The sequence below is a fragment of the Aspergillus alliaceus genome (genome assembly GCF_009176365.1).
Source record: "Aspergillus alliaceus strain CBS 536.65 unplaced genomic scaffold BDW43scaffold_71, whole genome shotgun sequence".
Lineage (NCBI taxonomy): Eukaryota > Fungi > Ascomycota > Eurotiomycetes > Eurotiales > Aspergillaceae > Aspergillus > Aspergillus alliaceus.
The window spans coordinates 79,229-94,414 of NW_022474754.1; the positions used below are offsets into that span (position 1 = coordinate 79,229).

At 44.3% G+C, this 15,186-nt stretch overlaps 4 protein-coding genes across 4 annotated transcripts; 2 read left to right on the forward strand and 2 right to left on the reverse strand.

Moving 5' to 3' along the window:
* Window positions 1–669: 669 nt before the first annotated feature.
* BDW43DRAFT_316255 (uncharacterized protein) lies at window positions 670–1,998 on the forward strand (the record flags this gene model as incomplete). The annotated part of the gene is made up of 1 exon (XM_032048246.1): window positions 670–1,998. The coding sequence occupies one exon, from the start codon at window positions 670–672 to the stop codon at window positions 1,996–1,998; it is 1,329 nt and encodes a 442-aa protein (XP_031894885.1).
* Window positions 1,999–8,550: 6,552 nt separating this feature from the next.
* BDW43DRAFT_232304 (Clr5 domain-containing protein) lies at window positions 8,551–9,677 on the forward strand. Its single transcript, XM_032039537.1, has 2 exons — window positions 8,551–9,025; window positions 9,092–9,677. Exons 1-2 carry the CDS (start codon window positions 8,898–8,900, stop codon window positions 9,531–9,533), a joined length of 570 nt encoding a protein of 189 aa, XP_031894886.1. The 5' UTR covers window positions 8,551–8,897; the 3' UTR covers window positions 9,534–9,677.
* Window positions 9,678–10,127: 450 nt separating this feature from the next.
* On the reverse strand, window positions 10,128–11,004 carry BDW43DRAFT_292427 (uncharacterized protein). Its single transcript, XM_032043718.1, has 4 exons — window positions 10,962–11,004; window positions 10,823–10,888; window positions 10,626–10,718; window positions 10,128–10,520 (listed from the first exon to the last, which is right to left on the reverse strand). Exons 1-4 carry the CDS (start codon window positions 10,980–10,982, stop codon window positions 10,488–10,490), a joined length of 213 nt encoding a protein of 70 aa, XP_031894887.1. The 5' UTR covers window positions 10,983–11,004; the 3' UTR covers window positions 10,128–10,487.
* Window positions 11,005–12,994: 1,990 nt separating this feature from the next.
* BDW43DRAFT_292432 (uncharacterized protein) lies at window positions 12,995–14,644 on the reverse strand. Its single transcript, XM_032043719.1, has 2 exons — window positions 13,307–14,644; window positions 12,995–13,232 (listed from the first exon to the last, which is right to left on the reverse strand). Exon 1 carries the CDS (start codon window positions 14,386–14,388, stop codon window positions 13,615–13,617), a length of 774 nt encoding a protein of 257 aa, XP_031894888.1. The 5' UTR covers window positions 14,389–14,644; the 3' UTR covers window positions 12,995–13,232; window positions 13,307–13,614.
* Window positions 14,645–15,186: the final 542 nt, after the last annotated feature.

Below are 15,186 nucleotides of genomic sequence, written 5' to 3' on the forward strand. Positions count from 1 at the left end.
CTATGCAATGGGCGAGGCCCTTTCAATAATGATGATGGTGATAATAATAATATATATATATATATATATATATAGTAACTTATGACCATATTACTCTTCTTATACAGTTCGTTAAGGGAAGTTCTGGAAAACCGATTTGAATATAAATACAAATTGGATAAGGATTGTTTTTGGCTGGGTATGATCCTTACTAGGGTTGGCTTGAGGCCCACGGCGAGATCTACTCAAACCTAGAACGATGTACAGAGATCTCCAGGCCCACAGGTTAGTAAAACAGAGATGTTTGACTAAATCTCAGGCACAAAGTTTACAAAGAGGTAACATATGGAACATAGGAAGATAAATTAGATATAAATTCAGACTTATGTGAGTCTTACACTCTTTTACTACGCTATATAGAACTCATTACGCGAGGAGATTAAAGACGTCAATAGCTTAGCCACAACGCCTGTTCCTAATATTGAGGTATGTGGAAGCTAAAAATATATGGCCCAACGTCCTCGTGTTATAACAGATTGTCTTAACTAGGCCTATAACTTCTCTGTCTTTTGATTTTGCTTCCGTTTATTGTGTTCATATTCCAATACAATTCATGCCATCAAATGCAACAGCTGCTAATATTATCATTATTAGATTTCCAACTGGGGAAACAGCAGTCTATTTGTGTACATGTCGATCCACAAAGAATTGGGCTTCGTTCAGGATACACCGGTCCTACGATCTAGCCAGGAGCTTTCTTCTTCTGACAACAGCAATACTTTGTCCGGGATAGTCTGCCATCAAGAAGCCCTGCAGCCTGAGGTTCTCTATTTTCTACCTGACAACGGGCCAGAAGGGATACTGGTCTACCTCCACCTCCAGTCGCCTTTTTTGTTGCTAGCCGATGAGCTGTGGACCCCTCTAATAGTTGGCACATGCGGGAATATCCAATGCAGCATCTCCTACTCAGGAATCTGGAGCTCAAAACACCAGTATTCCGTGAGCGCCGGTATTCACCACATGCCTAACGAGCAGGGTACTAGTCCCCGTACCCCTCTCTGGGTAGTGGTCCATGATACGGCAACGTTAGCTCCATATATTCTCTATATTGGAGAGATCTCTTTCCAGCCAAATATCAGTGACCCCTGTGCAGCCAGAAATCAGGGATATTGGCCATGTTCCCTCTCTCCACCATTACAGGGTAGGCAACAGCTCATGTCCTACAATACATTCTTCGAACCGCAAGCTGGCGTCGTCGATGTGAGCAACATAGATCAGCCAGGCCACTTTTTGGAAATAATCGAACCATCTCAGCGGCCATACTACCTTATTAACAACATTCCTGCTGCAAAAATGCCTGTCCCTACTGTGATATCTGAGGCTGAACCGTACGTGATTAGTGAGGGGCATAAACTTGAACCTTCCTGGGAATTTAGTGGTTCAACAGACGTGACGTTACCGACCACAGAATTAGACAACAGCGACGCCTCTGTGAAATCCACCCCGCAATTGTCCGACTCTTCTCTACTCTACATGAAATCCGCCGTTATGGATATGGCGTTTAACTGGACCAGAGAGGAGACAGCCCAACGTCGAAGAATTGTCTACTTTATCCGTGATCAGGAGAACCGTCAATTTATTGATATTAGCTTTTCCCCTCCTTTCTATCAGCTGACGGAAGTCGATTATATATGCACTAGCTGTATCTACTGGCCTGGGAGAGAAGACCGTTTTATTACCAGTTCTGATATTATTCAGCTTCTTCAGTGGCTCCTCCAGACACGTATACTGCAACTGCAGAGATGTCGGATCCGACGAAATCTGGACCGCTTCCAACCGCACTTTATATCAAAGTCGGACCCGGAAAGCTTTGAATTTACACGTATGGTCCGAGGTTTTCGGAACCCGAGAGCAGTCGCCATCCGAAAAGACATGAAGGTCTTCCCGTGGCGAATGCTGCAATCAGCAATCACCACGATTCTCAACAAGGATGACATCCAGGTCCACTTCCTGCCTTAAGCTAGGACCTAGTCACACGGACATAAACCTAGTTACTTCCCTACTTTATGTAAGCGTCTGTTTTCCTAGTTAGTTATGTACTTATATAACGGCATAACCGTTTGAAGAAAGTCATGTTTTCATTACTCGAAGATAGGGGCCCGCTTAATAAAATTTGCACAAGCTAGCATCTATTCAGCGTTCTTTTTAGAAGTGGACATAGAATAAGTTGATACAGTACATGGACAAAGACATTTAGACCTAGGGCGTGTGACGCCAATTTTAGACTTCCTCGCTATACTACAGAAGAACAATGAATGACCATCTTAAGGATCGGTAGTAGGCGCGGTCAGCATAGCCACTGGGCTGATTTTAGGATCCGGACAAATTCTAGCCCTGCCTATTACCGTGTCTTCGACATATCCGCGGTACCGTCTAGACAAAAGGATTTTGTGTAACCACCGGAGCCTATTTACAGCTAGTGGCGGTAATTATTACTGACTACAAAATAATAGAATACTGTAACGTAATTCCCAAACGAGCGTCGCACCTCCGCGCGGTTGGAACTCTCGCTCGGTTCAACCACTTACCATGCCACCAAAAGCGCGTACAGGTTCAAATAATTCAGCTGAGAAAGAGAGAAGGGTCTTGCTTGCAGTTTCCGCTATTAAAAAGCAAGGAGCCAATTCGTGAGGCTGCACGCATCTTTAATGTCTCTGAAAGTGTTGTGATCTCAGGGGAAAGATGGGCAGAACGAGGCTGTATCAGCTACACGTACGTAGCCTACTGAGGACCGGATGCCATTTCGATAGATACTCAATTCTATGGACGACTCTATCGACTATCTTCAGCGCTTCTATCTGGCTAACTAATCGGCAAAGCCTTCAGGGGCTGAAGGAGTTGGTGATCCGGCCAAGCCGCTAGGCGATCACGTGTCTCCTATAGATTCATATCAGAAAGAGTTGTGTTTTAGAGGATTGATTGATTGTTCTCTTCTGTAAACCTGAGGGGTTATATACAAGTTGAGCATCAGATTGTTTTCCAATCAACCTGATTCTACACAAAATTTATTCTGAATATAAAGCTCTATAGTTTATCGATCGAGCTTTAATTCACAACGGAAAGAACAATACGTCGTTGTTTAAATGGCACTCTATCACGCACTGAAAATCGGCGCAGATTGCCATAGATTGACTGAGATACAATCCCCTTGTTCAAACACGGAGCAGCTTCCCGGCCATCTCAGGTCCAACACATGGCCAATATCCTCACAGACTCTGATTTCAATATTATCTCAATCAATCGGCAAAAACTGGGTCAGCAGTCAAACGCTAATGTGAAATAAAGGCTATTTATTCTCGTCGATATATCTATCAGCGCGCTAAATGTAAGAATCTAAAGATCCTAAAAAAGTGGTTTAATCTTGTTCAGGTTGCTGTAATGCAGTACGGTATCGCTACTGTAGATATCTATAACTTTGATGAGACAGGATACAATGGGTCTTACAGCTATTAAAAAAGTAGCTACTAGGTCCCATTTATATGGAAACCATCAAGTTATTCAGCCAGGAAATTGAGAATGGGTTACTTCAATTGAGTGCGTTGGCTCTACCGGATATGCTTTACCACCTTGTACTATTTTCAAGGGAAAAGTTCATATACAGGGTTGTTACAAAGATCCAAATATTCCATATCATTGGAGATTCGAAATCAGTAGGAATGGCTGGGCAACTGATGAATTTGGACTACGCCAGCTTCAAAAGGACTTTATGCCTACTACAGCTGGTCGTACGGTTGAAAAATATCGGTTACTTATTTTAGATGGCCACGGCAGCTATCCCACTCCTGAATTCGATAAGATATGCAGTGAAAACGGTCCCTATCTACATACCGCCTCATTCCTCAAATACACTTCAACCCCTTGATGTTAGCATTTTTCCACCTTTAAAAAAGGCGTGCGGACACTTAGTTCAAGATAAAATACTTGGAATTAACCATATAGACAAGCTTGATTTTATCAAGATCTATCCTAAACTCCTGATATAGCATTTACTATAGGTAATGTTCTAAGTGCTTTTCAAGGTGCTGGTTTAGTTCCATTCAACCCAGAAGAGGTTCTTGGACGCCTTACTATAAGGCTTAACACCCCTTCAACCACCAGGCCGTCAAGCAACTAATTCTGTGCCGAAATCTCCTTATAATATCAAGCAGCTACAGTAACAGACAACTATAATTAAAGAGTTAGTAAGGGCTCGCACACAGAGCCCCCGAGCCCCCGTTCTCCTACAAAGACTGCATTGAGTCAGTTGATTAAACGATGTGAAATGGTATACAACGATGGGGCATTTTTAGCTCAAGAAAATCAATGTTTACGGGCTACAATCCATGAACTACAGCAGAAAAAAAAGTGATCTAATCGCCAAATCACTTATATGGATGACTTTTCAGCCCAGGAAGCTCGGGAGTATATACAGCATGAAAATGAGGCTAAAGAAGATCAAGATACTATACTTATAGATCAAGAGCTTATCTCCAATAAGGCCGCGCGTACGAGCGCCCCCGCGCTCTAGTGATTCTAGTGATCGTCATGTTCTAGGGAACACTCGCAGACAATGTCCTAATTAACGTCCTAATCAGATTTTGTATAGAAATATGATTGCTATGTCGATAAAGGCCCTAGTAGTTCAGTCACGGGCTGAATTTTATATGAGGTGCGGCGCTCGGTTGGGAATCAGGTATTGGATCACCCAATGGATGACTCTGGAGACTATCGGATAATAACGGGTGGGTAAATCGCCACTGGTGAGAAGAAACCCCGGTGAGAAGTCGAACTAAAAGTAAATACTACAGAGATGATGAAAAATTTACTTTCGGGCAGGAATTGAAGAGGCAAATACGACCTGACATCGTAGGCGGCCGTTGCGTTTACCGAAGACTAGGTTCTCTGCAATTTTCTGAGCTACAGTTGGGCTTACAAGCTAAGAGAGAGACAAGGTAAAACTTACTTTCACTAAGAAGCTCCCGAACTTCATTGGGCTTGGCGTTCTGCACAATATGCCAATCAACGGGACCTGATAAGCAATCTGGTCTTCTGTAGTCTCTGCTAGTCATGTTGATTCTAGATAAGGTTCTTCTGGAACCAGCTAGATTGTTTGTGGCCGGTAAGGGCTGGTTCGTGAACCAGCGAGCTTTCAATCTCACTGTAAGCGGAGGGTTCGCTGATCAGATCGAGATTTTGGTTGATCCTTCGCTGCGAAGAGCTGCGCCACAATGACGGAATATGAACCAATTTATATGACGCTCGAAATCCTGCTAATTAGCAAATGATGTTGGACAATACCGATACAGTGACATGTTTGATATGCGTAACCACCTGTATACAATGTTATCGTAACACGGTCATGCTTAGAGTCGATTGTTTGTGTATTGACATGTTGTATTCTCACTTCTAATTTTTCATTTCTTGACTTTTTATTATATTATCTTATTTATTTTATGTTATTTTATTTTGGGACCAATTGATAGGCAGACAGCGAGTGTAAATGGGTGTATCATGTATACATGGAGGAATTAGGGCAATGGCTACAAAGGTGGCGCAGGGGACTACCGCGATACAAGTCTACTGTGTAGGTTTCAACTGGATAAACCCATATAGAGTTTGCTTTGGGGTAGTATTGAATGGATCGGTGGGGCTTGACTCACACTTACTTTTCCTTATCTGGAAGGTACGCATGGCCATGCTATGATAGCGAGGTCCAGACGACGAACCCCCCTTGCCACAGTGGAGCTGACATATGAGCGAAGCCTTTGGACGATCTAATCGGTCAGTAGGCGAAGTGGAGAACAGCCATGTTGTCCAAATGCCCTAGACCCCCTTCGGGAAAGTCGATCCACTGCGTGTCGGGTCTTCTTTCGGGCCGAATTTTTATTTTTGGGTCATACATTATAGGTACCCTAGCGTGCGAAACGATACTAAGAAGCTACGAAAACAAGGCAGCTTCTGTTTATGGAGATTCTGTTGGCGCATCTTAGGAATTAAGTATTTTATATTTAGATTTATCTTTTTTTGGGGTTGGGGAGGCGATGGGGTTGGGGTTTATTCTATTTGTATAGTAGGTTCCTTTTCACTTGTACTCCGCGTCTTACTCTTTGTAGTGCCAAGGAGGTTTGTCTAGCGTTAGATCTAATTAATTTGTTCTGAGTGTACATAAAGCATATCCAGATCAAAAAGGATGGCTGAACGGCTCCCTGGATAATGACACGAAACCTCTCTTTCCCCTCCCTGTCTTCTCTTTCTCTGGCTTGCAATCTAAAAACTTCAACTTAAAAGTGCTGACTAGCTGGAGAACGGTGAGCTTGTTGATGCTGAGTTTCCCACTACCCCTGTAGTTATGCAACAAACCATAGGTTACGATTCAGCGGTTTTGCTTGGTCTCCCAAAACAAAGAATTTAGGGTATTCTCAATTAGTTTGTGGCTTGTCACTGCAGATCAAACAGACATTGGGCACAAAAACAAGTCAAGAGGATACTTCACTTCCCACATATGCTGAATAAAAGGCAAACCACAACACTACCTCAGTTTTTATTACTAAAATTAAACTAGCCTTGAATTGTGAATAATCGGATTTTTGCCCTTCACATTAGTTCACTAGGAAATTAGTTTCCTGATGTTTGCCTTATCACAGTCCTTGAAGGATATTAATAGCCCTGGACTGTAAATGAGCCATCCGGGAAGAGACTCTTAAGCCTTATAGCTATTGGTATAGATCTTTTCTAGCGCGTGTTGACTGTATGTCTTGTAGTGCACATCTTTCTATACTGTATCTTACTGCATTCCACCCTAATCTTTGAGGGAAAGATGAGCGCCCCGGTCACTGATTTTAAGCTGATCGGGCTGGCCACCGGCTTCATACTGGGTTTTAGCTTTCTTACTGTCTGGAATGCAATCAAACAGACTGCGGCTATTAAGAAGCTGTACAAGAGCCCTTATATAATTCTTATCTGGATTGAGATCTTGTCAAATCTGTCAATTGGAGTAATAGAGTGGCTAGTGTTTGAAGAAGTGATCCCTATAATGTATGACCCTAGAAGACCGGTTGATCCTATGTTACTGTACTAATATTGTCCCCTCAGTGCATCTGTGCTATCGGTGCTACTACTCTGCTGGGCTATTGAGATACAATACCTCATACAGGTCATTACCAATCGAATCTACGTTGTAGTAGATAAGAGATTGAAAGCCAGGAGAGTGAAGTGGGTAACTGTCTGTCTCATCATTACAATCAATATTGCCGTGTTCTGTATATAGATCCCAGCATACATAAATCCCCCTGTTAATAATATATGTGTCCTTTCTCTTACCCCCCTAAGAATACCCCTGATTTATTCGTACAGATACATTTTATTAATCGATACTGGGACATAATATCTAGGTACTTGTATGCGTCGTGGACACATGTCTGAATTTAAGGTTCTTACGAGTTGTCCGGGTACAACTGATCCGAGAAACTGGACTAAAAAAATATGGCCCGCTGGTCTGTTTCAATGTCTGAATGATGATTGTCTCTGTCCTTATGGATGTAGGTTGATTTACTCTATTCTGCGATACTAGCATTGATAATAACTCCCAGGGCCTCCTAATTGGACTTATGTTCCTCCCCAACCCTGTTCAATCTAACTGTCAGACTACAGAATCATCGTATAGAGGTGATAAGATTTTAATCAACAGTCCGTCTAGACATCAGCTTCACTCCACATTCACTCAAAATATCTACCTCCTTGGTACCTTCTGTATGGCACCCATAGTTCCATCATTGGCCCCTTGCCTTTAAGTGAAGGCCCTATCGGGATATGTGCAGTAGTAGTTTGTTTCAAAGCAAAACTGGCCAGCAGATGTTTGTCTGGATCTTTCCTATCCCAGTGACGTATTTTCGAGCAAAAGCCAAGCCACTCACGTACGCCACGCCCAGAATAGGGAAGGCATTCCGATTACGGAGGGCACCAATCATCAAGAAACGCTAATGTACCTTGGGTGTTGGGACCTGGCAACCTTGACATGATCTGGTTCTGCTGACTAAAGGTAATGAGGATTGCGGACAGAGTCCCAACATATGCGGAAAAGGTCCGCGGACGGGGCGTTTAATATCGGTGAATGGATGGCCGTGCTTGCAACCCCACAGGAAGAAGATAAGGGGGCCGATCATTCGGATTGAGAAGCACGTCTGACATGGCTTGACCAAGGACTATTGAGCAACAGCCCACTCCACGCCTTAATGTGGCCGGAGCCGTACACATTACTATCATCAGTTACATCCAGCCGAAAGGGCACAGGTGACTTAACTTCTAATTGACAGGAAGTCGTTCCTGTCTTATCGCCATAGAGAGGATAGGAACATCATGGTTGTACTGTTGGCTCGCATGTCGACGTGTTCCAACTGACTCAAACTTACCATAAAACGTGGGGCAAACGGGGAAACCTCCGTCTAAGGTCTAAATGGAGTCCTGGGTCTGCATCTCCACTGAAAAATACGAGGCTTTGTGGGTGGGGGAAGAGAACAGCACGGCGGAATATGGGTTTACTCAGACCAAAAATGCTAACGTAGGAAGTTTAAAAGTGAGTAATGAAACCGGCAACCCATAGGATGGGCTTACAACTATCACATTTACATGTTTTCGCCATACTCGGGAATCCCTACCCTTATTCTTGTCAAAGATCTCTATTTGGACTACTATACCTGCGCGACCGTCGTGTGAACTTAGTGTCGTGCGGCTCAAGGGGGTGATCATCTTGGCCTGCCTTCTCCTTCCATAAGTTAGAATCAGGGCTTATTCTTCTATATATGTTTCAAACGAACCTGGGATATCGTATCATGGTCTAATAGCCCTTTGGTTTTGGTACACTTGACAAACAGGTCCTGAAAATGAAGCACAAAATTGCATCGAACATGTGGGAGACGAAGAAAGGCCTGATTATCCAACTCTATCAAGATGAAGAATGGCCTCTGAAACAAGTTCTCAAGAGAATACGAACCCACACCTTCAATCCAAGGTGCGATAACCCACATAGAACCTTGAGGCAAAAATGCCCTGACTGACGGGAATTGTGTATCAACAGTGAGGTTCAGCTGAGGAGTCGCTTGAAGAAATGGCGGATCACCAAGTTATCCCACCGCCGTCATAAGAGATCTCTCCTTAATCAGCTGGAAGATAGTGGCATTAAAAGCTTCTCTAAGAAACCGTCATCAGCAGACCAGACACCTGTCTACTCGAGATATGACGCGTCGCAGCCTACAGCACCGGCAACAATGAATAAAACTCTACCAGAAGAAGACCGGTATTCTGCCGAAAGCGGCGGTACTACACATTTGCCATCCACTACAAGAGTTCTTGTTCCGCACACGATCAGTAATTCTTTTATTCCGACCATGTCGGCAGTGAGTCCGCAGTGTGAATGTCATGATCTTCCATCTGGATACTGTCCTAGGTTATCTCTCACCAGCCTCTACTGCCGGAAGCTTTATATGTTCAAAGGCGTGACTAACATGCCTAAGTTTTAGCCTTCACTATTCTGTCAGCGACTATTGCACCCCACCTGTGGAGCGACCAGAGCCAGAAATAGCATCACCGCAACGGCCTGCGGTTTCCTGGTATGGAATGTTACTAGATGATGCGGTCCACTACTCGCCGTCACCCTTTTACACTCCCTCATCTTCCAGCCTTTTCATCCAACAGCCGGCACATGTCCTGCCTCTCTTCCTCAATCGGACTGGTTCCAACCTCTAGGACATCCATTAGTTACTCCTCCACAATAACCATCGCCACGAGATGCTGTAACCTAACGGTATCAACTTTCCTTCTTTTGGGACCCTATATACTTCCGACTAATATCTGTCTCTGTACTGATTTTACACCCCGCGTTGTCTGTTGCGTTATATGTATAAGTGTAAGTCTGTGCTGATCAGTTTTCTACAATCTAGAGTTAAACTAGAAAGTCATTGTATTTGCATTGCTGCATTTGTGGATACATATTCTTTTGTTTTTCTCGGTTAATTGCATTCTTCTTACTTAATACATCGACTTCTAGCTCTGTTAGTTTCATTAACTCAATAAACAGCTGGGCATGGAACTCGCTCTCTGGATTTGCTAGCGCTGTCTCTTCCATCTGGCTACCATATAATTGTTCTATCCCTAAGTACAAGTCATTAGTTGATATTCCTTATAGACGAAAATTGCATTCCAGACTATCTGTTCCTATTCTGAAACGGGTCCAGGGGAAATAGAAGCGTGGCTCGCCGGCTGATAGCTACATGCACATTTGCCTAGTAGGGACGATATCTCAATAATATTATAGCACACAGCTACCCTATTAGTGCGTTCCAGTGCACCCCCACTGCCTTCAGCGCAGCGATCAGGCATTTCACCCGCGGAAAGGCAGATTTAGTACTATTCCCACTACCTAGCTCCTCTGCCTTGCAAGTCCCAAATAAAACCTATGTCCTCCTGGCCTCCTGCTACTGGCATTTACGGCAATATACTTTATATTCCTGTAGGCGCTGTGAGTAGCGGTTGGCCATATATTTTTCACCACTGCTTATCTAATCTTCTTTTCTCTTGTATAGCCTCTTTTTTGTGTACACAGGTCATCTCACCTTCATAGAAGGGCCATACATTGGCCTTGTCACAATCCTCCACACGACAGAACACCTCGCCGTAATACAAGATGGTCTGTCGCCTTTTTCGTTCTAATCAGTTTTAAATCAGTTAGCAACCAGTTAAGCTCTTCCTTGTCTTATGAGGTGCTTGCTAACTGCTTCTTAAGCAGTTGGCGACTGGGGAGATGACTAACCTCATCGTATTCAGGGAGCTCCAACTGACCCGCTTCCACCTCACGCAGATACCATTGATAATAGCGCTGAAATCATCAAAAATTAGAACGCTGCATCAAGCAAGTGGTAAATAAGCAATTAGTGAGCACTTTTACATACATTTCTAGCCAGTGCAGCCATGGCTGTTGCCGGGGGAGGGGCGCGTAGTGGTAAGTAAGCTGTAAAGGACATGTAAAGGTCGCTTAGATTGAAAGTTTTGGTTTTACGGCGTACCACCTGACCTTACGATCACATGACCAAAACCTGATTATTAAGCGCCTCAAGGGTGGCGCCACCGGGAAGTACGGTCCAGCTGATCTGCAACCACAATCCACATTTCATTCTAGATAATAATGTGAACTAGCTTGAATCTTAATATATTATATTTAAATATCTAATTTGCGAGTTATGTACAAACTGACAGAAGGCTCCAGACCAGGCGTTTTAGGGCTGTTATCAATTCAAAAATACTAATAAGACGCCTGTAAGTCCATAGACTCTTGGAGAGTCATAGCTAGGGTATATATACAGTATTTTTTATATAATATCTATTTCAAGCAATCCCAGCTAGATAGAGCAAAGAAATAATAACAGTATAATGATAATTGTTATTTCCAGAGGAATACTAAGAGCTGTAGCGGCAGATTAGGTGCTCGCTGTAGGGATAGTAGTCTCCTTTGTTGCTGTAGAATTTCCAGTGGCTATAGATGATGTTGTAGTAGTGCTGCCCGTGGCTGTGGATGATGTCGCTGTAGAGCTGCCCGTGGTTGTCAATAATATTGTTGGGGAGGTTGCTGTAGACAAGGTCATTTCCATAGATGTAGGCGAGACTGACAAGACACTCCCCTTCAGACAGTAGAGATAATCACTGGAAAGACTGGAGCAGTCAAGGCCAGGGTTTAACAATAGAAATTTGAATGGATTAATATCCTACATTGTGGTGAAAGAGTCGCACGTTTGTCTATTGTGGGCGGCAGCCACACTGAACTCGCAGGTAACGCTCTGGCGTGTATATAGTCTCTGGACAGAGAGCAGTTATAGGAGCAGTCCCAGGACTAGAAAAAGCCTAAGACCCATTCTGATATTATTTATATAAATGGCAGTGAAGAGAGGTGAATTTAGATTAGTACTGTGTATATCTTAACCCTGTGTTTGGCCACCTAGCTAGGTACATGGTCTTAATATATTAGCAGACACAGGGAGAACCCTTGGCATAGGGCACGATATAACATGGTTCCGATTATATGGAATGGAAAGTGGGTTTTGTACCAGTAGGAATAGAAGTAGTAGAAAAGTATCTAGCTTAATGTGGAATAATTCTTAACTATCGGAAAAGTTCAGCCATGTAAATTAAGGAAGGGTGATATCAGCACTCCCCAATTTCTTAGAAGGATTATCCTACAATAAAGTACAGTATAATATAATATTTGTGAATGTTATATAAGAATACAAGGCGTGTAGTAGACTTCTTGTTAATATTATGATGTAATTCAGATATCCAAGTATGTAAATATAGAGAAATTTTAGATGAAGAAATTATAGACACACAACAGCGTATTTGGTAGGCAAGCAAGCAACCTCTCCTGACTGATGAAAAGGGATCCACTTAAAAACCCCCAAAATTGGCATTCTAACATAGAATTAATTACTAATTGATTGATATATTGTCTCTTTGTGTATTTGTGCGTATGTAAATCACTGCAGCGTGGTGGCTCCTGTATGCGCGGCTCAGCTGTAGAAGGCCCGGAGATTCTTGACATGTTGAGACTGATGACTTCCAAGGGCCGCGGTTGAGCGTTTCGTGTAATTATTCCAGAGGCCATCCCAGAGTGGTATGTTGGTATTGAGCTTTTAACCTATTCAGGAAATCAAGATGGTTTGATTTTTTGGGGTTCTCGCCCTGTGGCTGCGTCAGGGACTAGGGCCTGACCCTCCTGGGTCGGGTAATCCTTCACCAGTGGTTAGCACCTATCATTTCTTTTTCCCTGTTATGGGGAGGACCCAGCCCGAATATGGGATTACCCTGACTATTGTGCAGTACATCGTCTTCAGACTAGAAAGTTACTGCTCCGATACACCATTCTGGGTTGGGTTAGGGCTAGGAAGACCCATCCAGAAGTATCTGACCTACTAGAAATACTAGTGGAATGATGAACCCTGTAATGATTCACGGCCCAGGCGGATTGTCTATTTATTAGAACCAGTATTTTTGCCGACCTAAATTACCAACCACTAACTGACCCCTACACAACGTTCCCGGGTCGACTGAATCTCCATTAAATGCACGCAGTTCGGCAAAGAGAAAGGATATACGGGTAACGTGTCCCCATGACTCAAAAGCCAGCTGGCCAGCGGCGAATTCCCGTTCTATATTGTATTTCTGGTGGGAAGGTATGATGTGTGTGATCGTTTATTAGTTCGAGACCCGGATTTACCCGATTTCTAAGTTTACAAATACATCTTAGAGGCGGAAAAGGTTCGGCAGCCGACGAGCTGAATATCGGATGAAACTTTAGCGTTGTGCAATTCTATCGAGGATACCTTCCTCAAGCCTACCTACCCTACTCACCTCCTGCTCAGGGTTCGCCTCAAGGTGCTCCTCGGCGAGAGGGAAGCACTAAGTGGAAAGGATAGTCTATATAGTGACAGGTAAGATTCCAGTACACATAAGCCTACAAGCTATTTATGGAAATAGAATGTCATATTAACAAGATGATCATGGCAGGGCAATGCACGTAGAACTCCCGACGCACTGACTGTCTGACACACCACGTTATTCCCCCGGAACCGACACCCCAGAAACATCCTTGCAGATATTCAACAGCTCCTCCTGCTTATTCACACTCCCTGCCCCAGGGTGTGTCGAATCTTCCCCACTTGTGGTAAAGAATGCCCCGCTCGTCAACGCAGCTAGAGGGCCCCTCCCGGCCGCCCATTCTGCCAGCGCCTTAGCCGGTGTACTAGTTCCTCCGGGCGCCATACTCCCTCCCATCTTAGTCCTCACCCATCCAGGGTGCATACTGACCACCTGAATCTCATTCCCCCACCGCCTCGAAAACGCATTAGCCAACATCACATCGTGTAATTTGCTATCGCTGTACGAGTGACTCTGCGTTACGTTACGCAAGCTCTCGTCGCCGCCGTAGTGACTATCCGAGCTCATAAACAGAAGCCGGGAGGTGGGCTTGTGCATCAAGCAGGTGAGTATGTAGGGTGCGAGGGTGTTGACAGAGAACACGGCGGAGATCTTGTCGGATGTGATTTCGCGGCTGGACGTGCCGCCGTACCCGATTCCTGCGTTGTGGATGATCACATCGAATGGCTTGGGGTCTAAGGCGTTGGCTTCTGAGGCTAGTTTCTTCGTAGCGGAGATTGAGCGTAAATCGCCGATTAATACGTTTGAGGCGTTGGGGACGGCCTCTCGGGTGGATGCGGCACGGTCGGCGTTACGGGCATGGAGCACGACCGAGTGGCCCTGGTCGGCAAGGAGTTTGGCTGCCGCGAGACCGATGCCGTCGCTGGAGCCGGTTATGAAGATGCGAACCATGGTGACTGTGGAAGGCTAAAGTAGTGAAAATACGGGTGAAATTACAAAATGGATAGCTAAGCACTGCTATATATGTGAGGGGATCAGCACGATGATATCAGAATGAATTGAGGGGGTTCGGACCTATGACGTCAAATATATGGGGGATTCAATAGGATCTGGATGGCAGTTTGGCTACGGAGTACTGTAAACGCATACAAGTTAAGGCTCATTTGTAGCACTTATGTTATATTTCCAATAATACTTAAGATCTATAACTACCAAGAGGACCTTCTGCCTACTATCGACCGCGCGGCTCGGTTGGCCCTATCTAAAGGCTCAGGAGCTGAATGGCTTCAGCTAGTATCCCTGCACGCCAAACCGGCTGCGGGATATAGTGTTTCCATATCTCAGGCGGACCCATGTGAAGCTTTAGTTATAGGTAATTTTCTAAAGAAAATCCAGGAGTAAGTATCCGACATGTTCCTAGTTTAGTCGAGCAGATAATCCTCAACCTTTTCAGGCCCTGCTGTCCTAGATCTCGACAAAATTTACGTGCACCCGACCGTTATAATGGCGGCAAAGAAGAGAAACATTCGACACGGAGATCCAATAACAGACGATCCAAATGCCAACGTATTCGACGAAAGAACAACCTGTTTTTAAAGGCTTTCGAGTACTGTAACTTGTGTGAAGCGGACATTACCCTGGTCATTCGCCTGCAGCACAATGGTCAAGTCTTCAACTTCAACTCCGACAGTCAGTGGCATCCCTCACGCGATGAGTTGGTAGGCAATTCTTCTTTTGGCCACCGAATCA

Excerpts from the sequence above, each read along its gene's own strand:
- BDW43DRAFT_292432 (XM_032043719.1), bottom strand. The coding sequence starts at position 14,388 with ATGGTTCGCATCTTCATAACCGGCTCCAGCGACGGCATCGGTCTCGCG.
- BDW43DRAFT_292427 (XM_032043718.1), bottom strand. The coding sequence starts at position 10,982 with ATGGCTGCACTGGCTAGAAAT. Across the intron at positions 10,889-10,961 it reads TGGCTGCACTGGCTAGAAAT|CGCTATTATCAATGGTATCT; the intron begins GTATGTAAAAGT and ends TGATGATTTCAG. Across the intron at positions 10,521-10,625 it reads TGTATGGCCCTTCTATGAAG|GAATATAAAGTATATTGCCG; the intron begins GTGAGATGACCT and ends CAGCGCCTACAG.
- BDW43DRAFT_232304 (XM_032039537.1), top strand. The coding sequence starts at position 8,898 with ATGAAGCACAAAATTGCATCGAACATGTGGGAGACGAAGAAAGGCCTG. Across the intron at positions 9,026-9,091 it reads ACCCACACCTTCAATCCAAG|TGAGGTTCAGCTGAGGAGTC; the intron begins GTGCGATAACCC and ends GTGTATCAACAG.